Source organism: Macrobrachium nipponense, chromosome 1 (assembly GCF_015104395.2).
Source record: "Macrobrachium nipponense isolate FS-2020 chromosome 1, ASM1510439v2, whole genome shotgun sequence".
Taxonomy (NCBI): Eukaryota; Metazoa; Arthropoda; class Malacostraca; order Decapoda; family Palaemonidae; genus Macrobrachium; species Macrobrachium nipponense.
In genome coordinates, this window is record NC_087200.1 from 84,833,215 (window position 1) to 84,857,501 (window position 24,287).

Consider the following 24,287-nt stretch of genomic DNA (forward strand, 5'->3'; position numbering starts at 1 on the left):
GAGATGTTTTTCTTTGGATAAACTGTATGGTCATTTATGAAGGTAAAACCTTTCAAAACCCATTCGGTAATTTTATACGAATCTTGCAACTCTAAATTAAACTTTAAAATCAAACAGCTTTAATTAATCCTTATAATCAAGGAACTCTAATCAAACCGTAAGCATAAGAAAAGAGCATATAATTATGAAACTAGAATTTGAATTGTGTTGACAAAATTGAATTACTTGAAATAGAAAAGATTTTTTTTTTTGTTTTTGACTATAAAGTTTGAGTCCGTACGTTCCCCACTGATGAATTCTAATCGTTTTGTGAATGTTTAAACTTGAGAACCTGAAAATCTAGTTGTGATTTCGGAAACACCCATCATTTGTGGCCCAAGGTTGCCGTTTTTTACGAGGCCGATGCCTTCGCGCGTGCGTGTGTTTTTGTGTGTGTGTGTTTATGCCATTTCCGTTTTTGGTTTTTTATTAATTATCACTCGACAGTCGGAAGGGCTAATTTAATGGGACGATTTTGCGATACCATCTTGACTGGAGTTCTCTTTAGAATTCAGTATACGTATTTGCTCTTTTATTGTGGTTTAAAAAAGAAAATGAGGTTTGAGATCACTTGGGTATCTCGAGACCTCTGATGTGATTCTACTGCCTTTGATAGATGTGAGTTTGATAAATTTGTTCTAATAAGGTATAAATTGAAGTTGACTACTCGGTACTTTATCTGAGTTTCCACAGATTTTATACATGGTCTATCCTTGTTTACTGTGAAATACCTACCGGAAATATACTACTATTTTATGGTATTATAAGGAAATTTACAAATCTGTGCTTCTTTTTACTGGCAAAGTTATCGGAGATAGCTTTCCTTTGAGAAGTCATTGATAACCCAATTTTGAATTTTGACACTACTTACTTTAAGTAAAATGGGAAATATATAGTTAGTTGAGATCAGTTACTAATATCTGCATTGCTTTACTTGAACATAAGTGTATTAATCAATTGTCCTAAATTCCAAATTTTTTAGGAGCATCATGAAAACGATGTCATTTTGAACGCTTCTTATGTTTAATTCAGAATATATCGACATCGATTTTACAAGAATGAAAATGCACGTTTTCATTCTCAATATACCCACGTATTAGGCGATGGGGAATATTCCCAAAACAATTGAAGGAAGTTTGGCCCTGCATGCAGTGTGTTGTGGTGAGTAAGAAAAATAGAAATAATTTAGGATAGCATCATAAGTCATGAAATGGGAGTGTTCATTTTTTATGAGGTTGATCATTGATTTATAATAATTCTAATATGGTTCGTTCCACACCCATTATGACATGAAAACGCCTCTTGAAAATACTCCATATTTAGATAGCTCTTTTGTGATTTTTTTTTAATTTTTTTTAACAAAAGAGTATTTAATCTTTGTTGTTTTGCTTTTCAAGCTGGAAGTATTTTGTGTGGATATTCCATACTCTCGGGAAGAAGGGCTTTGAAAATTCAGTGTGTTATGCTGGAAAGAGCCCCTTAATGTGACAAATTCCTTTCCATTTTCGCTGCAGCAGTATGGATGGGGATGAGTGAAGATTAGCGAAACATAAATCCCATTTTTCGTGGCGTTGGGGCTGATGGTGATATAGATAATGAACATCTTACCAACACATTTATATCTTTCTTTATTAATTTTGGCGGAGATGGCCCTCGGAACTGTATAGGATCCTTAAGCTTTTAAGCAAAGATTGATGTGAGGAAACGTAGATCAAAGAGCCTATGCCACACTGCCATATTTGACTTAATTTTTATTTACAAATTATAATTAAATGTTTGTGATCTTTGGGGCTTTGTATTTTTCAATTACCAATTACCAGGCGCTGGGCCTTGTATAACATATTCTTTGAAATCTGAAAGACTGGAATAGTATAATAAATGCTCTCTTTTGATATTGTCATGTATTGTAAATGGTAGCGTGTTCAGGCCACGACTGAATAAACTGACTTTTGATTCTCAAACCAGCTGAGGAATGGTATCTCTCTCTCTCTCTCTCTCTCTCTCTCTCTCTCTCTCTCCTCTCTCTCTCTCTCTCTCAGTGAGAATTTTCATGAGGTTATAATTTGTTCGATTTAACAGCTCCCACCATCAAATGGCGAAGCTTGTGGCCAAGACAACGGAGGCTGTGAACAGATATGTGAGTCCTCATCAGGTAGCACCACTGCCTATGCCTATAAAGGATTCAGACTGCGGGAGGATCAGTCCTCGTGTGAAGGTATGTAACATTATCCAGTTTGGTATCTTTTTGTCTGTCTTTAGATTAAGTTAACTATCTTATCGTTAAAGTCATTGGCTAATTCGTTACTGACTTGAGTTTCATGATGATGATGATGCAGTAATGGCAGTAAATGCAGTGATCCACAGGAGTCAGGGATGATGAGAAGGATGATGGTATTTACCGTTGTAAGCTTACCTTGTTGTCAAGGAAGATAAATGATTGGGTTGCTTTTAGTCGCAAGCCAGTGTTGTCTCGGTTGAATATATGTTTCTCATAGTCAACGATACACGTCGTCAATTGTTTCTGAATGCTAGAACAATGTTTTGTTTTATAATAAATCCAAAAAGCTTTCTCTCCAGTTCGGGTAAATAATCTCAGTTGATGCTTAGAAAACTTAGGGTGGATGAATGGGCAGTCGGCAATAATGTACATAACATGGTTTCAGTCAAGTGCAGACCAAATATATGTACAAATCTGATTAAGTTACCAATAATTAGAATTTTTTTTTTTATTTAACATTTTATTCAACTGGTGCTCACCGAAACAATTGACTTAATGGTACTTAAAGTAACATGCAACAAGTATCATGCATACAGCCATCCTCATGAAGAACTTGAATGAAGGAAGAAGAAATTGTGCTTACGCCCAGTTATAGATGTTGGCAACCAAAGTAGTATTCATGATTTTAATCTTTTGGAATGACAAGTTCAAAAATAATCTACCAAAATTAATTTTTAAACTAATTAGTTATTTTTAGCAGAACTGAAAGATTAAAGTGTAAATATTAATTCAAATGGGAGTGGTATAGACGGTGTTAAGGATAATTAGTTTATGTATCAACTGGTGTTGTAGTGACCTCTAGATTTTGTATTTAATGTATGTTATAAGATTGTATCCTTACCAGGAAGAAGTCCTGTCTTAAACACAACTCATGTCAGTCATTTAATTTCTTTTGTATATATTTCTTATTTACTGTATAAAATCAATAGACCATGTAACTTTTATGTAGATAGTTTTGTAGATCTACCACCAGTGATTTGGATTATATGGAACAATATGAGTAGCAAGAAAGTTGAAAATTTTCTTCATTATGCAAAGATAAACTGTTATAAAAGGTCAATGATGACTTTTTCATCAATATGCAATTAACTGTATTATATACAGTAGAGATTAATTTGATAGAAATAGACCTAATTCGGCTATGTATATCCTTTCAAATACAGTGACTTACAATCAATTTGCAGATGTGAACGAGTGTGAAATTGAAAATGGTGGTTGTGAAGGTGCTTGCTTCAACAAAGTAGGAACTCACCAGTGCTATTGCCCCAAAGGGTATAGACTTGCCACCAATGGTAAAACCTGTATTGGTAAGTTTGAGATTTTATTGGTGTGTGTTTGATTATCCAACTCTACTAGTACGTATATGAAATTGGTGATTTGTAATACGGTTGCCTGTTTTGCTGGTCACATGAATTTTCAATGTTAATATAACTCATACCTGTATAAAATATACTGTTCATTCTTATGTTGTATATGTTCTGGACTTTGATCATGTATAACACATACAGCAGTGGGTTGGCATTCATTCCCAGAAGTGTCCTCAGGTACTTGTACATACCTGGAAAATATGTGCTATATGTAGATAGTGTACTGACATGCTGCCATTTTATAGATCAATGTTGTTAATATGACATATCAGTTGGTTAACGGTACTTTGTTTTCCATTTGATACTGGAGATTGTTGTTGTGCTTGTTTTATTCTGTTACTGATTTTAGCAGCAAAGCACTTTTAACCTGTCAAAAATCTGATGTTTAAAAAACATTTTCCTAAATTTTTTGTCAACAGACAAGAATGAGTGTCGCCTGAGAAATGGCCATGGACCTTGTCAGGATACGTGTACCAACACAGAGGGTGGCTATATTTGTTCTTGTGATAGTATACCAGGTAATGTATAATGAACTGTAACTACTGTATTTATTGTGTTTTGAAGATTTCACCCATTACGCTTATAGAGGCCTTGGCTGTTTCTCTTGTATTTAACCGATACAAAGTCCTTAAAGTCACAGTTAACCAGACCACTGAGACATCATTTATAATTTCCATAGGGCAGTGCTTAAGGGTTTACAGTTCAGTAAAAAATTATATTGATTGAAGAAATTTGAAATGAAGATTCAGACCAGAGTGTAATACACATTGTGGGTTGAAATCTTCACATTTACAAAATTATGTTTAATTGTAAATACTTCTTAATACTTCTTATTTAGTATTGAGGGAAGGAAAACATTATCGTGAAATTCATAGGGGTTACTCTGTTTTTAAGTGTATCATAAAACATATTTTCTCAAAGTCTTTAATTGTATGTATTCATTAATAATACCAACTAAGCATATTTATGGGAAAATCTAAGCAAATGTAATTTAAAATGTACAAATTACTGTCTATGATGCATCTTTATGGACTTGCATCTAATTTTATTACATAAACTGCATTTAATTTTATGTATGTACATATGTATGTCATACTTTTTCATCTCCTTTTAGGAACACATTTAGGTGCTGACAACCACACTTGCGAAGATGTAGATGAGTGTGCAATCAATAATGGAGGTTGTTCCCATATATGTCTCAACACCTTTGGACAGATCTTTTGCACCTGTCCTGAGGGATTTATCATGGCCATGGATTGGAAGACATGTGAGGGTAAGTAAATTCTGAACTTGGTGGCAATAGTGTAATTATTCTTGGTGAAATTTTCAGTAACCAGTTTTACTCATTTTTATTTAATAAACACTTTTTAGTGGATTTGTGGTACAGTATCCATTTCATAGCCCACTTAAGGAAAAAATGGTTTATCTATAATATTTCTCTTCTTGAATATTGCACCTACCCAATGAAATTTTTAAGTTTTTTAATTCCCAATTATTTTACTAGATGTCAATGAATGTGAACATGAAGAAATTGCCAGTAAGTGTGAACATGGATGCATTAACACTCCTGGAAGCTATCATTGTGCTGAGGCTGATGAGTTTGTTTTGGCCCTAGAATGCCCTCCTGGCCTCAGTCCTACAGAAGATAATCAAAGTTGTCAGGGTTAGTACTGGAATTTTCAAGTTACTGTTTTGTATATGTCTGGACTGATATTTTTTTTTGACACATTGTATAAGTGTATTTTATTTTTAAGAGAAACTTAAAGCAGTTGCCAATAGAACACTTGTACTTTTAAGAAATGTGTCTTCACTGGGTTCCGATCAAAATCCCGAAGCTTAAAATCCCGAATGTCAAAATCCCTAGACTTAAAATTCCGAATGAATTAAAATCCTGAATTATAAAAATCCCGAATCTTAAAATCCCGAATTCATCCCAGTAAATTATCCATTTGTCTTAACCATCTCTCTCTCCCTCTCTTGTACGAGTTTGGGGCAATTACCATTTTAGGCTTCTTGTAACGATGTCTTTTAGTTAGTCTATTCCTGTGTTATCATAAAGTCACTTCTCCACTGTGGTCTACAAATACTAAAAGCGTAAAGCCCATAAGAACAATGGAAGAGATCTGTGAAATTGTTCCTTCGCAAAAAGGTTTTAATAAGTTAAATGCACATAGCTATTTTATGGTGAAAGAGAAAAGTTTAAACAATAGATACTACTGGTGTTGTGAAAGTAGGAAACTGCTTAATTGCAAAGGCCGAGCAGTAACCATATTTCAAATGGTACAACATATTCTTAAAAAAACTGTAGACCACAACCATTCACCCAATGCAAGTGCAGCGAACGTTTCGAAGATCATAGGTGAAGTAAAAAAAACAAGCTAAAAACACAAAAGAGATGCCATGTCAGATTATACAATCGTGTACAACCACTGCTAACCCGGAAAAGAGAGAGAGAGAGCTGGCAATGGCTTACAAAAAAAAAAAAAAAAAAAAAAAAAAAAGCCATATTCAGTAAAATACTGAATAAGAAGATAGAACGAATAACAAATAATAAGTAAAATTTGTACAGGGTGTGTAAGGGGTATGTAATTGAAATTATAAAATATACTGTAAATCACCTTAGATAGATAGGGAATTACACAAAAAAGAGAGAGAGAAAAAACTTAAGGAATGGAGAATGGCTATAGTTTTCAGGATTCTGATCTTTCGGGAATCTAAATTTCGGGATTCTGATAATTCAGGATTTTAATACATTCAGGATTTTAAGTTTCGGGATTTTGACATTCAGGATTTTAAGATTCGGGATTATGAACCAAACCCGTCTTCATTATATGGTACTACTGTATTACGGTATATCTTCATTAAGTCTTCAATAATGATGTCAAGACCAGATGCGTTTTGAGTGCACTTACACCAGTGATAAATTGAAATTTGGAAAGTTCAAGTGTACTGACTTATAGTTGGTAGAAAGGAAATGAATAACCTGTAGCAAATAACAGACTAATGACAGAAAAAGGATTTTGACGAAGGAAAAATCTACTTCTGGGAAGGACCAGAATGCTAGTGAGGCAGGTAGGAGGGAGAGAGATGTAAGAGAGACATAGGCATATAAACTACTTATTACTAATTATGCAATGTCAGGGGAAACTGTGTTTCCGGCTGCCACTGCTGGAAATTTAAGGGCCTCTAAAGACAGTAGTGGCGCTTAAATACTGTCAGAGATTTCCAGCCTGTGTACTTCTTAAGATTGTCAAAATTCATATGTTGGAAAATAATTAATGGAGGTGGCTACTGACGTAACATCATGCGCCCTTGGAAAGGATTCCGGGTTAGCTTGTTTTATGAAATACAAAATTTGTTGTCTAATCCCTCTTAGGGAAATAGTGCCGCCTTTTCCCCTAATGAAAACAAGGGGCCTGAAGATATCAGGGCAGTCCTGCTTAAATATGCTCTTAGAGAATTAACTGGACATAGGGATGGGTCCTGAGGAAGTGGGACAATCTTCCATGGGCCCCATCTATCTTGTGGGTCCTCATTTTTAGCCAGAAATTGATGATCTGGTGTGAGAAGTAGTTCTCCTGTAGGGAAAAATTCAATATGATCTGATTCCCTAGAAAGGGCCGACAGTTCAGAAATTCTGGCACCTGAGGCTAAACTTATTAGGAATAACGTTTTCCGTAACCCTTAAACGCCGAGTGGACGTATTTTACATCGACATTTTTTGTCTCGGGTGCCGACTGGACGTATTTTACGTCGACATACAAAAGTTTTTTTAAAATTCGCGGATAAATACTTATAGGCCTACCAGCCAAAAACTCTTGAATCACGCGCCTTGGGGGATGCTGGAAATTCACGGATCAAGGTGTTGTTTTGTTTTAAAACCGTTACGCAGGCGCGCAAGCGCGAATTTCTTTCTTGCCGCACTAAAAAGTATCGGTGACACATCTCGGAAATTATTTCGTCACTTTGACATAATTTTTGTACCATTTTAAATTAGCCATTACATGAAGTATTATATATGGAAAATGTGCGCATTTTTATGTAGAATACAACCAAAAAATACTCATGATTATAGCTTTTATCAGTTTTGAGATATTTTTATATATAACAATAAGTGCCAAAATTTCAACCTTCGGTCAACTTTGACTCTACCGAAAGTGGTTGAAAAACGCAATTGTAAGCTAAAACTCTTATATTTTAGTAATATTCAATCAGTTACCTTCATTTTGCAACAAATTGGAAGTCTTTAGCACAATATTTCGATTTATGGTGAATTTATGAAAAACCTTTTTCTTTACGTCCGCGCGGTAACTCTCCGAAAAAAAATCTTACATGCGATTGTGGTAATGTTTGCACCATTTTAAAATTAACCGTGACATAAAGTTTTATATATAGAAATGTGCGCAATTTCATGCACAATACAACTAAAAACAACCCATGGTTGTAGCTTTTATTAGTTTTGAAATATTTTCTTATAAAAATGATAAGTGACAAATTTTCAACCTTCGGTCAACTTTGACTCTACCGAAATGGTCGAAAAACGCAATTGTAAGCTAAAAACTCTTATATTCTAGTAATATTCAATCATTTACCTTCATTTTTCAACAAATTGGAATTCTCTAGCACAATATTTCGTTTTATGGTGAATTTATGAAAAAAAAATAACATTTTCTTTACGTCTGCGCTGTAACTCTTCCGAAAAAATACTACGTGAGATTATGGTAATGTTTGCACCATTTAAATTAGCCGTTACATAAAGTTTTATATATGAAAAATGTTGCGCAATTTCATGTAGAATACAACTAAAACATAGTTGAAGGTTGTAGCTTGTCTCATTTTCGAAATATTTGCATATAAATCACGATAAATAGAAAAAAAAAAACCACGTTCGGTCAACTTTGACTCTACCGAAATGGTCGAAAAACGCAATGTAAGCTAAAACTCTTACAGTCTAGAATATTCAGTCATTTATCTTCATTTTTTTATGGTGAATTTAAAAAAAAAACTTTCCTTCCCTCCGCGCTCGGATTCTCCGCCGTAAATCTCTGAAATGCGTATGTCGCATTCTCGGAATATTTGCTCCGTTTCATATTAGGCATTTCATAGATATTTATATATGAAAAGTGTGCAATTTCATGTAGAATAAAACGAAAAATATTTGAAGGTTGTAGCTTTTCTAATTTCCGAAATAATTGCATATAAAAAAAATATATAAAAAAATTCGACATTCGGTCAACTTTACTCGTCAGATATGGTCGAAAACTGCAATTTTAAAGCTAATACTCTTACAGTATAGTAATATTCAATCATTTGTCTTCATTTTGAAACAAATTGGAAGTCTCTAGGACAATATTTAGATTTATGGTGAATTTTTTGAAAAAAATATTTGTTTACGTCCGCACGTTACGAATTCATGCATCATTTTGTGATAATATTTTCTCTGTGTTGCTTTTATCATTTTACAATGTGTTGTATACCAAAATGATCGCAATTTAGTGTACATTACAACGAAAAAAAAATTAACTCGTTACCTTTTAACCGTTTTGCGCATAGCGCGATTTGAATACAATTATATATGAAATTTTGTTTTCGCACTATCATATTATTGCATTATTTATATATGATAATGATAATTGTTTTTTTTCATTTCTGATGGTTGCATACTAACCTTCAGGCAATGACAAAAAAAAAGGAGCCTAAAATGAACTCTTAATCTTGAAAAACTAAGCGCGCTGTGATTTTTCCACTTTTGCGCTCACTCTGAGACCCCCCAGCACACGGAAGACGATTTTTGATATACCCCTTCGGCGTTTAAGGGTTAAGAGGGTTAGTAATTACATGAGTCATTCATTAGTGTCAGAAGCCAATTTAAGGACATTGTTTAAAACCATGAGCCTGTCCTGGCCTCTCAGATGGTCTAAGTCTTGCACAAGCTCTTGGAATGGATGAAAAGTACGAATCTGTTAGATCTATATTGAAACCAAATTGGAAGATCTTCTTAAGTGCTGATTTGGTAGTAGTAATTGTTACTAGCTGCTAAACCTTTTTCGAACAAGGTTCTGAAAAGGTTATGGCCAGATTTGTGGACATGGTTTGTGCATCTGAGTCCTTTAAAAATAAAAATATAGCTAGTTTTCTTAAACTGCTGAGTCATATTGAGGCAAGGTTGTTGATTCCCGTTTGTCAGATTCTAAGAACAATGATGTTCTGAGGATCGATGTTGGGATTTTCTGAGCTGCAAACTTCATGAAGTCCATAAAGTTAGGGCTTTCTGAATTCCTGAGGAAGCGGACGCAGTCCGCGTTTTGAACCAACTGCATCAGTTTGGGATTGGGAGTCCGTTGAGGCCGGAGTCTAATTCCAATAGTAGAGGGAACCAATTGCTCTTGGGCCAATTGGGGGCTACTAGTGAAATGCGACCCTTGAACGTCCTGAAGCTTGTTCAGGACTTTCAGGAGTAGATTCACTGGAGGAAAGAGGTAAATTCTCTTCCATACATTCCAATCTATAGCCATAGCATCCGTGGCGTAGGTCAGAGTGGTCCAGGTTGGGAGCCACATAACAAAGGAGTCTGTGGTTCGACTCTGTGGCAAAGAGATCCACCTGAAGTCCTGGTACCTGTTGACAGATCCATCTGAATGACTCCTTGTCCAATGTCCACTCCGATTCTAGTGGGACGGATCGTGATAGGGCGTCTGCAACCACGTTTCTGACTCCTGCTAGGTGAGTGGCTGACAGGTGCCCTTTGTTCTTGTCTGCTAACAGACTTGATATGAGACTTCTTGGCTGGTCGTAGCCTTTTCAGGGTGAGAAACACTGCCATAGCTTCCAGTACATTGATATGTAGCTGGCGGAATGTTAGAGACCAGGTTCCCTGAACCTTTTTGTACTGTGAGTAACCGCCCCAGCCGCTTAGTGAGGCGTGTGTGTGGGACTACTAGGGCGGCAAAGGAAATTGCAAGGGTATTGTCTTTGACAGATTCTTGATTTCCGTCCAAGGGCGGAGCCTCTTGCGTAAGATCGCTGGAATGGGAGCCATCTTGTCCCGGGATCTTCGGTTTGCTTTCGAGCGCCAAACCCGGTTTATATCCTTTAGTTTGGCTTTAACAGAACGTCCGTTACTGATGCAAATTGGAGTGAACCTAGGATTCTTTCCTGGTTCCTCTGGGACGTCTGTTTGTTTTTGAGAATTGCCTTGTGGCCTTGGCTATTTTTCTTCTCTTCAATGGCAGAATTGATAGAGTATGAGAGTTTAAGTCCCATTGGATTCCTAGCCACTGGAAAACGTGACTCCAGTGTCAGCCGAGACTTGGTTTTATTTATGTGAAACCCTAAATGTTCCAGAAACTGAATTACCTTGACCGTCGCCTTATGACATTCTTCGATACTTGTGGCCCATACGAGCCAATCGTCCAGATAGGCTATAACATTATTCCCTGAGTTCTCAACTCCTGTACTACTGTTTTCGCCAACTTGGTGAATATTCTGGGCGCTATGTTGAGCCCGAATGGCATTATCTGAAGGAGTAAGCCTTCTTTCCTAGTTTGAAGCCTAGGAATGGGCAGAAGTGTCTAGCTATTGGGACATGATAGTAGGCATCTGTAAGAATCTATAGAGGTGGTGACGGTCCCACAGGGAAGTAAGATCCGCACCTGTGAAACGGTCAGCATTCGAAACTTGTCGCAATGAATGAATGAGTTCAGTTGGGGACAAGTCTAGAATTATTCTTAATTTGTTTGAGTCTTTCTTTGGCACGCTGAACAAGCGCCCTTGAAACAATTTAAGTCTCTGACTCTTGATACTACCCTCTTTTGAAGAAGTTCTTGGGTATACTCTACCAACTCCGCTGTTGGTTTGGTAAAAGGTGTTTGATGGAGGAGGACCTTGAAGCCAACTCCACCCCAGACCTTTGGTCACAATGCTCTGTGCCCAATTGCTGAACCCCCACCGATGTCAGTAGAGGTACAACCTCCCTCCTACCTGGGGATTCTCACTGGTTTGCTGATGGACGACCACCTCGTGCTCCCCGAAAGCCTTGCCCCGGTTGGTGGCTCTTCCGGCACCCCGGGTGACGGGAGTAGGGACCCCTAGCTCTGCTGCCTCTAGCGAACCTATTGAATGGTTGAAAGGACTGAGATTCATAGGTCGCATTAAAGGCCGGAGAAACTGCAAATGAGGTCGAAGCCTGTGATTGTGCCGGTGGTTAACAGCACAAACTGCTATTGCGGCTGTGCTTTGGATGTCGACGGTTGAGGTACTTAGGGTACCGGAACGGCCTGCATCAAAGTCTGATGGGGAGCCTGGAAGGGCTGGAACTTCCTAGGTCTCTTCTTTGATTTGGGATTCGATCCAGTGGACTTGGGTTGCGTTTGGGCACGAGTCCCCAACGAACCTTCAGGCTCTGGTTCACTCTAGCCGCTTCGCACAGAACCTCATGACAGCGGTGGCGGGGAAGAGGTCCGTTCCCCATATGGATGAGGCGATCAGTTTGTTCGGTTCAAGACGGATAGTAACTTCCGCCAGAACATTCTCCGACAGTTACGCCGAGCTACCATGAAAATCATACAAGTCACACTGCATTGTATGCAGTAGTGACTTGGTCATGATTTTAAATAGCGTCTCTTGTCTGTAGATAAGAGACGCCATTTCAGTCATCGTCAGTGAACTGAGGGACCTGCTGAGCTCATCCTAGCATCGTATTCAGCTTGAATTAGGGCTTCTGACAGTCTAGGCAACCTCTCGCTGAACAGCGTGTTACCGCAGTCTTGCTTGAGTTTGCCTACTGAAAAGGTGGCAGGAGCATCGAGTAGAACTCTGCTGATCCGGGGAGCAGAAGGGAAGTCGGAGGCATAGGCTCGTTCTTTCAGGACTGCTAGGGCTGTTGCCTCTGTCACTTTTGAAATAAATGGCAACAAGGAGTGTCCTCATTTACCATGAAAATTGTAAACGGGCTCTTGAATGCAGTAACTTTTGTGTTTACGCATTCCCATTCATCAAGGTTCTGGCGCCAAGCTTGTTGAGCTTGGTCCGGGGGAGGATTACTGTTTCCTGCGGGACTTTATCCTCCCTGCTCATGGCGGCATCCGTTTTAAACGGGACATAGCCAAAAAAAGGGGGTTGGAGTCCCTCAGGATAGAACTCGAAGTCCTCTAGCCTTCGAGTTCCACAACCCTCTATTGTCAGCTTGCCCTCTGCGAATGGGGGCGTGTTCTGCTACCCTCCATGGGTTGTTCGGTTTAAATGGAGGGAGATTGGATGAGTCCGGCATCAGCAATACATGAGTTGCCTAGCCGGGCTGTGCTTGTCCTGCTGCCATACTCTCTTGGAGACCGGACATCATGTTCTCCTGGGCTACTATCCTCTCCAACAAGGATTGGATAGTTTGTCCCGATGCTTCCAGTGTAGTTGACAGCTGGGTCAACATTTCCTGGAATTTGGTCTGGACCAAGTCCCCAACCAGTTGCCCATCCGCTGCATGATGCTATCCGAAGAAAGCATCAGGGTCAAAGGAGGAAGGCTGAGCCTTCTCCTTGGGAACCCCTTGGTCCTCGACCCCTTTGGTGGGAGAGTGACCTTTGGCTTGACTGACCCCGGGGCCCCGGGGTTATGAGCCAGTGGCGTAGTGACAAGCTTGGTTCCTGACCTCTTCGGCAGGGATTTTTGCTTAGACTTGAAGTCTGTTTTGCTTTTAATTTTAGGGATCGCCGACGTAGACTTCGGTCTGACCGACTGAGGTCTATCGGTGAACCCCTGGAAGGAAGTAGAAGTAGAAGGAGAAGAAGCCAAAGATGGACTCAAGGAAAACCCTTGAGCCCCTACTAAACCTGCCTCGCTACCATTCTTACCGTTGGCCCATGTCGTCTATAGCCATGGGCTCGCGGTTCAGGTCTAGGGCTGCCACGTCCCCCCACTACTCCTTCTGCGATGCCTTCCTCCGTAAGGGATGCGACTGCCTCCTGAATCCTGGCAATCAGAGGAGCAGCCACTTCTGGATCCACCACAGATCCCTTCTTCACCCCTGGGAAGATAAGGGTGGCCATGTCCCTGGGCCAGGATGTAGGGTGTTGACCCTTGGCGGAGTTGCATCCAAACCCGCCAACCCATACCTTCAGGGTGGATAAGGCAGCTTCCCGGACTGCTTTGCGCTCCCTATAAGCAGGGTTATTATTAATACTTAACACTAGAAAAAGACTTAAACCTAGTATCAAAGTGTACATTACAGTATATTGATTCACATTGTATTCATTATGAAGAGGCCGGAGTGTTACATACCTCAGAGATGGGCTTCGTTAACCAAAGCGTAGCAGATAGTGCAGTTCTCATGGTGCCAGACTACGAAATCCTCCATGCGAACTGCACAGCCGGCATTTGCCCGGCAGACCACGTGCCCACAGGGTTCCTGTAGAACGGCGTTGCACCCCTCCTCCAGACAACAGGTAACTTGGTTGTGTGCGGTATACTAATGCTGGCGGAGTAACTCCGGCGGCAGCATATATCATGCACGATAACATATCACCCTGTTACTACTAGCTCCGGCACCCCGTATACTTATAAGAACATCCTATGCAGATAATGGGGACTAAAGTGGCTCCACTGTAGCTCTGGCGACGCCGGAGCTATAAAATCTGACCGATTAAGTGGATTCAAGCTGTCCTCCATATGCCGGAGTGAGGGATAACCCAAGCCAGACACAGGGTGAAGAACAAGCCGTAATAGGGTGGAATGGTTTAAAATACCTGGCGGAGTTGGGTACTCCGCCAGGTAAAAACTTACAACTTACAATAGAAGGTGGATGTTATGTGTAATAAAACATGCATGCAACGTAATCCCATAGATAGGCCGGAGCCTTCACATATCCAAAGAAGCAATGCTATCCCAAGGTCGGGTCGGCTTGTGCCGGAGCCCTGAAGGTCGCCGAAGCGGGGTGGGAAAGGGTAGGCTTCCTAGATAGTGAGAGGGAAACACTACCTAGTGGGTGGGGGTGTGTCCCACTCTCCCACGCCTGGTGGCCAACCATGGCTCGGTCGAGCGAGGTACCTCCCCTACACCACTAACAGTGCAGCAGAGTACGGCAGGCATGCTCACCGAGTGTACCCCCCAGTGAACCCCCTTCTCCCCCCCCCCCCCCCCCAGGCGACTCGGATGGGAGCGGTCGTCACTCCACCTAAGTGGGTGAGCGAGGGGGGGGTGGGGGGGGTGGGGGGAAACTGAGAGGGGTCGGTAGCAGGGTGGCTTGTACGCGATCGACTGGGGATACTCCCAGCCGGTGAACAGTCACGCGGTGTGTGAGAGGCCAGGTCGATCCAAGAAGGCCTAGGCCAACTAGGTGCTGGCTACATGAAGAACACATAACGTAAATATCCTGTCCTAACACGGGAAACGGAGCAAAATAAAAAGGTGTGAGAGAGGAAGAAAAGGTCCTTGAGAAACTAGGTTAAGAGAAAACCAATGAAGGAAATGCTAGCCTAGAAACTCAGAGCGGCTTAACCTAGATGCCATAACGAATGATCGCTGGGGCAAGCGGCCAGGGTGGCTCAAGGACGGAACCAGGGTCCTTCGTAAGAAATCAAGACAAGAGATCCTATCTTACTGATAAACAAGGGTTGATATGACAACCTCCATGCAAGAAAGGAAAACCGAGCACCTCGACCGCAAGCATGCAGTTCGGAAGTAGGCTATCCCAGTGAACGGACTAAAAAAACTAAACACAACATGGCAAATGCATCTTAAAATAAATTAATATAGAGTACTCTGCTGAAGTGCTATCCAGACCAATTAGTATGGGAGACCAATTGGTGCAAGAAAGCACATATAACCTAAGATACTTGTCTTAAAATGTCAGAACGAAAAAACACAGCACAAGGAAAAAACGCGTGTGGTGTGAACAATGCTATCGAAAGGAATGAAAACAAAGGCGCTAGTTGTAGTGGTAGCGGGTAGCGGGGCTTGGATTGGCTCCTCTGTAAGACGAGGGATATTGAGGAGGGGAGAATCTAAATGGCAAGGGACCTCTGGTAGTGGTTTCCACTCGCCCCAGATACCATACCGACAACTTTATTAAAGGTGAGCGAGCCAGATTACTCTGGCATTACTATTTTAGTTTTCTCTGGTAATTATAGCAATATTTTACCTCAGAAATGAACACTAAAGGAAGCATTTCATGGAGCGACACAGGCTGAACCCAGAAAAGCCAGGTAGTGTGCTCAAAGAAACTGGCCTACCACAGATTGCTTAAACTGTAATGTCGAGTGTTTGGTGCACTATCTAATGCTTCAGACTGTGAAAAGATGGAGTTGGAGTGGTTGGACAGAAAGATTAAAGATATCTATGAAATAAATGGGATGGGATGGGATAGGATAGGATAACAATTAGTTTAACCAGGAAATAAATGGGATGGGGTAGGATAGGATAACAAATAGTTTAACCAGGAAATAAATGGGAAGAAATACAAAAGATCTACAAAGTAATAATAGAGGTTGGACAAGATGGAAGAAAGATATGGGATTGCATGTAGAGTAAAATATAAAATTTAGGTGCAGTAGGACCAAAGGGATTCTGAACAACCCACCCTTTAGCAATTCCTACAGTGCACCTTATGGGTGTGGAATGATGGTATCCCCCATGGGGACCTGCATATTTTGCTTGCTTTAAGGAGGATGCTTTGCATTTTCTATGGTTTTTCACTCTGTGTGATGAATTAAGTCTAGAAATTTCCACTGCTTTATCAAAATTATTTAATTTAATTGTTCATAAAATTTCAATGTATGTACATTATCTCGGTATTTTGTTTAAAGGCAATCAAAGATAACTGATACCACTGGAGTAACATTAGCTCCAAAGCTGTACATAAATGTTTTTGGATCCAAATGTACACTATAAAATTTGCTTAATATTTTGTAGCTTAAAAATTCAAGGCAGTAAGCAGTCATAACTCTCATAGAAAACCCTGCTGTACAGTTAAGAAATGTAATCTGGGCATGTTGACACAAAAATTAATATAAGCATGTGATCTGCATAAAATGTCAGACATGTTAGTGGCTAACCTAAACATAAACTGAAAGTTACAAGGTCAGTAAGCCATACAATTTTCATCCAACATCGCCCCCAAAACAAAAACTGCTTGATGCAAAGGGCTTCTGTAAAATTCGGTCACTCGTTATTCCTGTGCTTTGTCTCAACTTCACTCATTTTTTAACACTGATTTGTCTCGCATTTCTTTGCTCAGAAAATGAGATGGAAGGAGAATATTCATATCTTCAGAGTAAAGAATTATGTGACCAACCATTGTTAGAACAACATCTGGTAAAAACAAGTACATACATAATGCTATTGGTTTTTCAAAATTAAAAGAATGGGGAATAACTTAATTCATTTCGAACCAATACTGACAATATACGTATTCTGAGTGATAATTAGGTCTTTGAAAACATGTAAGTAGCTCTCAGCCTATACAAAGGTTTTTCATTGTATTTCCTGTTGAGATATACTAGTTCTGATTGACACTTTTGCTCAAATGTGAATTTTTCTTACCAGACTTTGGTGATGTGAGAGTACTGTGTATCTGGATGTAATTTTTACTTAAAAAGACTGGCTGTTAATGTGTCTGAAGCAAATTTTATTGGAGGAATAAGTTTAGCACTAGAGAAGAAAATGCTTTCTCGTTTGTCTAGAACAGCAAGTGATAGTTTCAAATGTTTTTTGAAAGTAGCTAACTCGGGGAACACTAAATTTTGTGGAGTCCAACATTATTTTTTTTTAGTATTATATGCAGGTAAAAGAGCTATTTCCTATCTTTTTTTATGTATTCTGTGCAATTTGTTTAGTGATAATATCTATAGTTAATTCCAATGTCAAAATTCCATTTTTGATGCTTATGTTATCCTCCTTTTCCTGACAGATGTTGATGAATGCAAAAATGACAACCATGGGTGCTCAGATATATGTGTGAACACTCATGGTGATGCTCACTGTTCTTGCCCAGTTGGGTACTCCCTTGGCTTTGACAACAAAACATGCCATGGTAAGTCCCATTATTTGATGAACTGAAGTAGATAACTGCTTTGAGAGTACTCTACGTGTAAATGAAATACGTAGCAGTTAATATTTTCTCTTGTATAATATAGGCATTTTGTATTGCTTACAGAAATATCATGGTTGGATGTTTGTCTGTTTTAACAGTTTCCTTATTTTCATTTTCTAATTAATTTTAATTTTCATTTAAATAGATATTGATGAATGCAGTACTGGTGATAATGGATGCTCACTGGGTGGTGAAAATAGTGAGGGTTCATATTCTGTACCTGCCCTGAAAGTTTCACACTTTCTCCATCTTTGAAAGACTGTTTGGGTATGTTGAATTTTCATTTAGTTGATTTTATGCATAAATTACATTGCTTAATTAGTGTTAGTTTATTTCATACAGCTTAGAATCTATGTTTAGGAGCTGAATAAAAAGTGTGGAGGAATGTATAGTGAAGGCTATGTTCCAAACGAAGAATATGCAATTGAAACTGAAATTTATACCGAAACTATTACTTTTCTAACTTTAATTTCACTGTTAAGCAGGCAGGGAATTAAATATTTAATTTACTTGACTATGTACCTATTTAGTACCAATTAGGTAGTAAAGAATTTCCCATGTGTAAATCACTACAATAATACCCTGAAATATGAGTTTAATTCGTTCCTGGACTGAGCTTGTAAGTCGATTTGCTTGTATCTCAATTAAATTTTTTCAATTTTTCCCATAAAATACCATAATGAGAAAAAAATTTTAAATCCGTTCCAGCCCTCTTAAAAAACACCCAAATCGCTGTACTGTATCTTTTATGATTTTCCGGTGTACAACGATTTTCAGCTTACAACGCATCTCAAGAACAGAACTCCCATCGTAAGCCAGGTACTGCCTGTAGAGACATACTGTACACACACGCACAAAATGGTGTAATAAATGATTACTGTGATGATAAAATTGTGGTTTACTATGAGTTCTTATCTTTGAGACTGATGATAGCGGCAGTGTGTGTGGAGGAGAAAGGGATGGAGATAGTTGTTCAATACCATATTTAATACGGTTTTCCTCACACATAGCGTAACACTTAAACTTAAAATTAACTTAACTGAACTTAGCTTAATTTTTTTTTACTTTTTATTCTTTTTACTTTTTTTTTTACTTTTTTTTTCTTTTTTTCGATTTGTGTTTATTTACAGTCTTCACTTGTCTTAGCTCTTCATCTCTATCATCATCTTGCATTTTTTCTTCTCAAATCCAATCGTACCACTCACTTTCTTAAAAACCTATCACTTACTACAAAGAATGTTCATAACAAACAGGGAAAATCACTTAAATAATGCAAACACAACATGGGAGATGCTCGGGAGATGTGTACGGAAGTCGACGACCACGTGAACTGAGCGAGTGAAGCAGGCTTAGAGCCCTCCCAAGTACTTGGCCATCTGGTGTTAGTATCTGTAAGTGTGCTCATATCTCAATCCAAAGTTTTACTTGGAGGCTGGCTCATCTCTGTAAATGCTCATATGTTGGAGCGCTCGTATGTCGAGGTATTATTCTATTTGTAATTCTGAAAGACCGTCCATTTGCTGGAAACTCGGCTCCAGGGATTATCCTATAGGTATGTCCTGGAAGTAGAATTTCATTAGTGCCTCAGGTTACAAAATTAATCTGTTCTGAAGCGGCCTTCGTAAACCTGATTTTTTCGTATCTAGAACTACGTTTTACATGTAAATTGCTTAATTCATTCCAGGGCCCTACAAAAAACACCACAGTAAATTTATAATAAAGCTAAATTTACCAATAAACAATGAAATACAACAATTTGGACCATTCAATACCTAACCTAACCGTGACTGTACTGTAAATACAGTGTATTAGTGTACAGGGTACAAGAAATACTGTGCTACGTAGTAGTAAAATGTGGAACCTTACCTTTTCGAATGAGGCGATGTCCGAAAGTGGCGACAGAGGGGGAGGAGGACAAATGGCAGAAAACATGAACACTTAACTTTACAAAACACATTAAAACATGGCAGGAAACATTAACACTAAACTTTCCGAAACACATTAACAAATGGCAGAAAACATTAACACTTATTGATTATCTCCATCTTCGTCTCCATAGAAAGCATCCTCCTCTTTCTGTGAACTTCAGCAACATTCTTGGGACCCACGGCTAATAATGTAAGTAATTAAGTTCACACACAACACGATAAAGTAATACACAGTACAACGAAAGCGAAATCACTAGCACAAATTAACGTTAACAAACAAAATCTATGTGAATGAACGAATGCCAGGTGTTTACGATAACGCTGCCACAATGAAATGGTGAAGGAATGCCTTTACATAGACGCATGATGGGACAGACGCTGACAATAGGAGAGCAGGATCTTACGGCGGTGACTAGCATCAGGAAACCAATGGGAGGATGGTGACGAATCTACTGAATTGGTGGCACGCGAGTTTTAAAATTGTTCTTCTGCGGCCCAGGCGAATCTCGGGCTTTACAGTACATACCACCCTTTCGCAACCTGAGTTATTTTTGTACACAGAAGCAAATAATCTCTGTCTTTGCCTTCGTAACCTGGATTTTTCGTACGTAGGGACTTTCATATTTAGGGGTATGACTGTATTAGTATTAATAGATCAAAATAAAGTTTACAGGTACCAGAATCAGGCCAGAAAATAATTAACAAACTTGAGGCCTTAACAGAAGAGGCAAGAGGCTATTACCCACCCTCATAAATAGCTACGTATTGATCTGTACAGTAATAGGCCTATTTTTCATTTGAACTCATAAAGTTTATATTAGTTTATAACATTTATTACAAGCTCATTAATCATAAATATCCTTTAACAGTATGGAATACATCCAGATGTACACAGCAAAACATTTCGTGGAAAGATTCTATTGCAAATACCCAGCCATCTCTTTAGTCCATGAAAAGATGCTTTTCTTCTTTGTACCTGCATTAAAAGTGGGTGGAGCTGCCATTTTGTTTTTTTCTCAAGGACTGGTGTTTTTTAGCCATTTACTATGATGTGCCATTGATGGAATTCAGTTTTAAATGTATCATTTCATATTCATCTCTCTTTCATGGGATTGATATTTTTGTAGAGTTCCGTTGTACATATGTATGTTGTGTTATCAACAATTATGCATAAGTGCATTGTTACTGTTTCTAATTTTTTGCAGGTTTCACACTTTTGTCACGTATTGGAATTGAAAGTTTCATTCAGTTTTACATTTCTTACTTTCATTAATCTAGTTTTAGGTTTTTTGGTTTCAAAGAGATTAATGGGCTTTTAATATAACTTTCCCCCTTGCCTTAATTATACTTGCTGTTCTTGTTGGCACAGCAATGTTTGCTTAGTGATATTTGCTTCCTGTATACTCTGTCACAGTAATGGTTAATTTTGGTTTTCTCCAATTTATCTAAGCTTATGTGACTTTGTTCCTGTGATTTGCTATTGAGTGGTATAGCATATTCTTTTCCGGCATTTATTTTCATTGTGTCGATTATGCCATTATGTACTTGAGGTAGGAACACCAACGTCTGTAGCAAATATTCATCTCTGTCTGGATGACTGCTTTGTTCTGACCTCTTTGAAGGAATTGGAGAGTTGTCTTCAGCTTTCTCTTGATATCTGTTATTCTTAGGTCTGCAGGTCAGCATGGAGAAGTCAGGTCCTGTTGCCATCCACCCAGGAAATTTACCTAGGAAAGTTTTTGGAGACACAATTGTAAAATTTGCCCAACCATTGAAAATCAGAGTATGTTGCATCTGGAAGACCATTTATAAATTCCTTCTCCTTACTAATGTAATAATTCTTTGTTATTTGCCACCAATGTGAGGTATTTTTCTTCTTGTTACCAGTGTAATGGCTTTTATTCTTGCTTTTGTGTCTTTTATTATTTGGTCTTTTTATTTAACATACAAGCTTAATCAGTACTATTGAAGATTATACGGCTCTGTTATCGTCTACTTGAGAGGAAGATGTAATATGATGACATGTCCAAATATGGAGCTTTTGTTACCCACAGCTGGTAAGGCACACAAGTGCACCCTATGGTTGCTCTTTAGCTTCTCTTCTTCTCTGCTTCTTCTCTCAACATTTATTGAAAGAAATCTCTCCTCCTTAAAGCAAGCAGTCTTTTCCTGTTGTTGCCTTCTAGTCTTCCTCATTTGTTGGTGACTAACTACAATGTCCATGGTACCACCCTTTTTTTGGCAGTGATTAATTTCAAACACCGCCTGCTGCGCATGATTAATGACGTCGCAGGAAGTGTGTGGCTTCTGCTGGCAGGTTAAGGGTTATTTCAACTGCTTTATCATAAAGCAGCTAATGGATTTTTTAAATTGCTGCTAATACTATAAAACACTTCCATATGTTTGGGTTATGGTCGTGTCATTATGACAAACACGTCTGGTGTTAAACGCAATTCTCTCTCTCTCTCTCCCCCCTTTACTCTATTATTCTTTTTTTTTTTTTCTCTCTCTCTGTCTATCCGTCTGTCTATCTATTCTATTTTCCCTAACTGTTGCGGACTCTGAGATCTCAGAGACAATTGTACGGTGTCGAAATATCCTAGAAAGGGTCAACACAATATTACGGCCTCTGAGAGAGGTCCGCTTCAGGTTTGATATAAAATAATAGAAAAAAATATTTCAACACCAACAGTTGAAACTGGGGATACGAATATAGAAAGAAACACTAACACAACAAAGGTTTATTTACAAGCTTACTAACAAAGGTAAATGCAGAATGGTATCTCCTATTTACATAAAAAGATAGAATCTTACACTGCATGAACTGGGGGAACAGTGAGGCAATTCAAATACTTGCTAGTCGATTTGGCGATTCGATGTGCTGGCTTCATAAATGTAGAGCGGCAATTGCAGACGTCCTCTGACTCCGTTTTGCAGAAATAGTCTATTTGTAAGACAGGAACTCCCCAAAACCTGTAGCAGGACCTTTCCTTCTCTTAAGTCTGCTTGACGTCGCGATAACACGGAATAATTCGTCCACTCCTGAAGATGATCAGACCAATATCCAACCAACTCTCAAACAACTCTTCTGATTGATTGATACTTCATCGGTTCCTTCGTCTCTAGTGTCTCTCTGACGATCACTGCTGCTAATCTCTCACTGATAATCTGATCTGTGGCTCTTACTAACTGGTGATCTCTCTCTTTTACTATCTCTTCCTTCTCTTACAATCACTGTTTGCTCCTACTTCCTCCGTTGTATTTTATACGGCATCCTGGGGCGGAGCCTACGGCGAGCGTCACAGGTTCCCGAGTTTGCTAGAATTTCTTAGATGAATCTAGACGAGGTATTGCCTCAGAAATCGCGGTGTTTCTTACGTCGACGAGATCCACAACACTCCTGCCGATTCTAGAACCATCATGATAACAGTCACCTCCAACACATTGCGCTAACACCTCCTTGCTGCCAAACTTCTCGAAAATGCGTTTCTCCTTTCCTTTATCTTTCTTTGCTAGGAAGCAATTACCATCACTCTAACATTACATCACATGTCCAGCAGCATACATTGTCCTCAATGTTTTAATAACGTGCACAATAACAATGACTATAAAATAACTAAATTGGTAATAATGGACACAATTAAAAAAAAAATCTCTCTCAATGGTAGAGAGAAAAAATAAGCATATCAAATTATTACAATTATTATTAAGTAAAAAATAGTTAACATCAATTCTCAATCATGGTTCATCTCTTTAATTCTGCCAGTATCCTTGTGTTTAGTTAATTGATTATTTTTCTTACCCTTTATTTTTTTATGATACACAAAACAACAGCTACTACTATAGATTTACTTAATGATAAAATTGGGGTTATACTTTTCCTTGTATAGAAGTAGGCCACCAACATAGTTCAATTTTTTCCAAGTGTCTTATTTCTAGTGAGACAATTTTTTTTTTATTTTATATGAGTAATTTTTATATGCAACGTTTTTGCATTCATATTTTTGTAAAAACATTAGGTTCATACACTTTAAAAAACATTTAGGTTCATACACACAATGGTTGGCTTGTTATCGTTGACAGATTGTTTTTAAAAGATTTAAAACATTTTTAAACCTCATTCTGATTTACATCATTACATTTAATTTTTAGCTACAACAGTATTTAGTGAAAATACAAAATTTTTTTGATCATTATCTTGCTTCAAAAGTTTGATCATAGTCCTGTGATTTGTACATACATCATTATTCTTGATTTTGATTAATCAACATTATCTTGATACATGATATGAAACTGTATTTTCCAACAGATTACAAAGTTGCATATAAATTCCAGGGTCATAATAAAATACACGCATTAAATTGTTTTCAGTGAAGAATGATGAGAGTGAACGGCTCTTCCTAATACAAATGTTTAATATCACCCTTTTAATGAATTATTTTATTGGTAATTATCATAGGAAATGGGTACAAAAGTGACTAATGTGTTTGAGATTCTATGTATTTAAAGCACAATTTAAAATAGATTTTATCTAAGCACTTTGGCATTTTATTAAACTGTAATACCATGAATGCATCTTCCACAAGTGTTTAAAA

General features: G+C 38.4%; 2 protein-coding genes across 7 annotated transcripts in view; one reads left to right on the top strand and one right to left on the bottom strand.

Moving 5' to 3' along the window:
• LOC135219424 (uncharacterized) overlaps window positions 1-24,287 on the bottom strand; it is a 913,425-nt gene that overhangs the window by 326,046 nt on the left and 563,092 nt on the right. The gene's annotated exons all lie outside the window — the stretch shown is intronic.
• Window positions 1,686-18,019, top strand: LOC135220043 (signal peptide, CUB and EGF-like domain-containing protein 1). The gene is made up of 8 exons (XM_064257374.1): window positions 1,686-1,700; window positions 2,119-2,254; window positions 3,502-3,624; window positions 4,104-4,202; window positions 4,799-4,957; window positions 5,189-5,347; window positions 17,582-17,704; window positions 17,910-18,019. The coding sequence occupies exons 1-8, from the start codon at window positions 1,686-1,688 to the stop codon at window positions 18,017-18,019; spliced, it is 924 nt and encodes a 307-aa protein (XP_064113444.1).

Bases quoted from the DNA above. Each gene is read 5' to 3' on its own strand.
- LOC135220043 (XM_064257374.1), top strand. The intron at 2,255-3,501 runs GTATGTAACATT...ATCAATTTGCAG, and splicing joins GGATCAGTCCTCGTGTGAAG to ATGTGAACGAGTGTGAAATT. The intron at 4,203-4,798 runs GTAATGTATAAT...ATCTCCTTTTAG, and splicing joins TTCTTGTGATAGTATACCAG to GAACACATTTAGGTGCTGAC.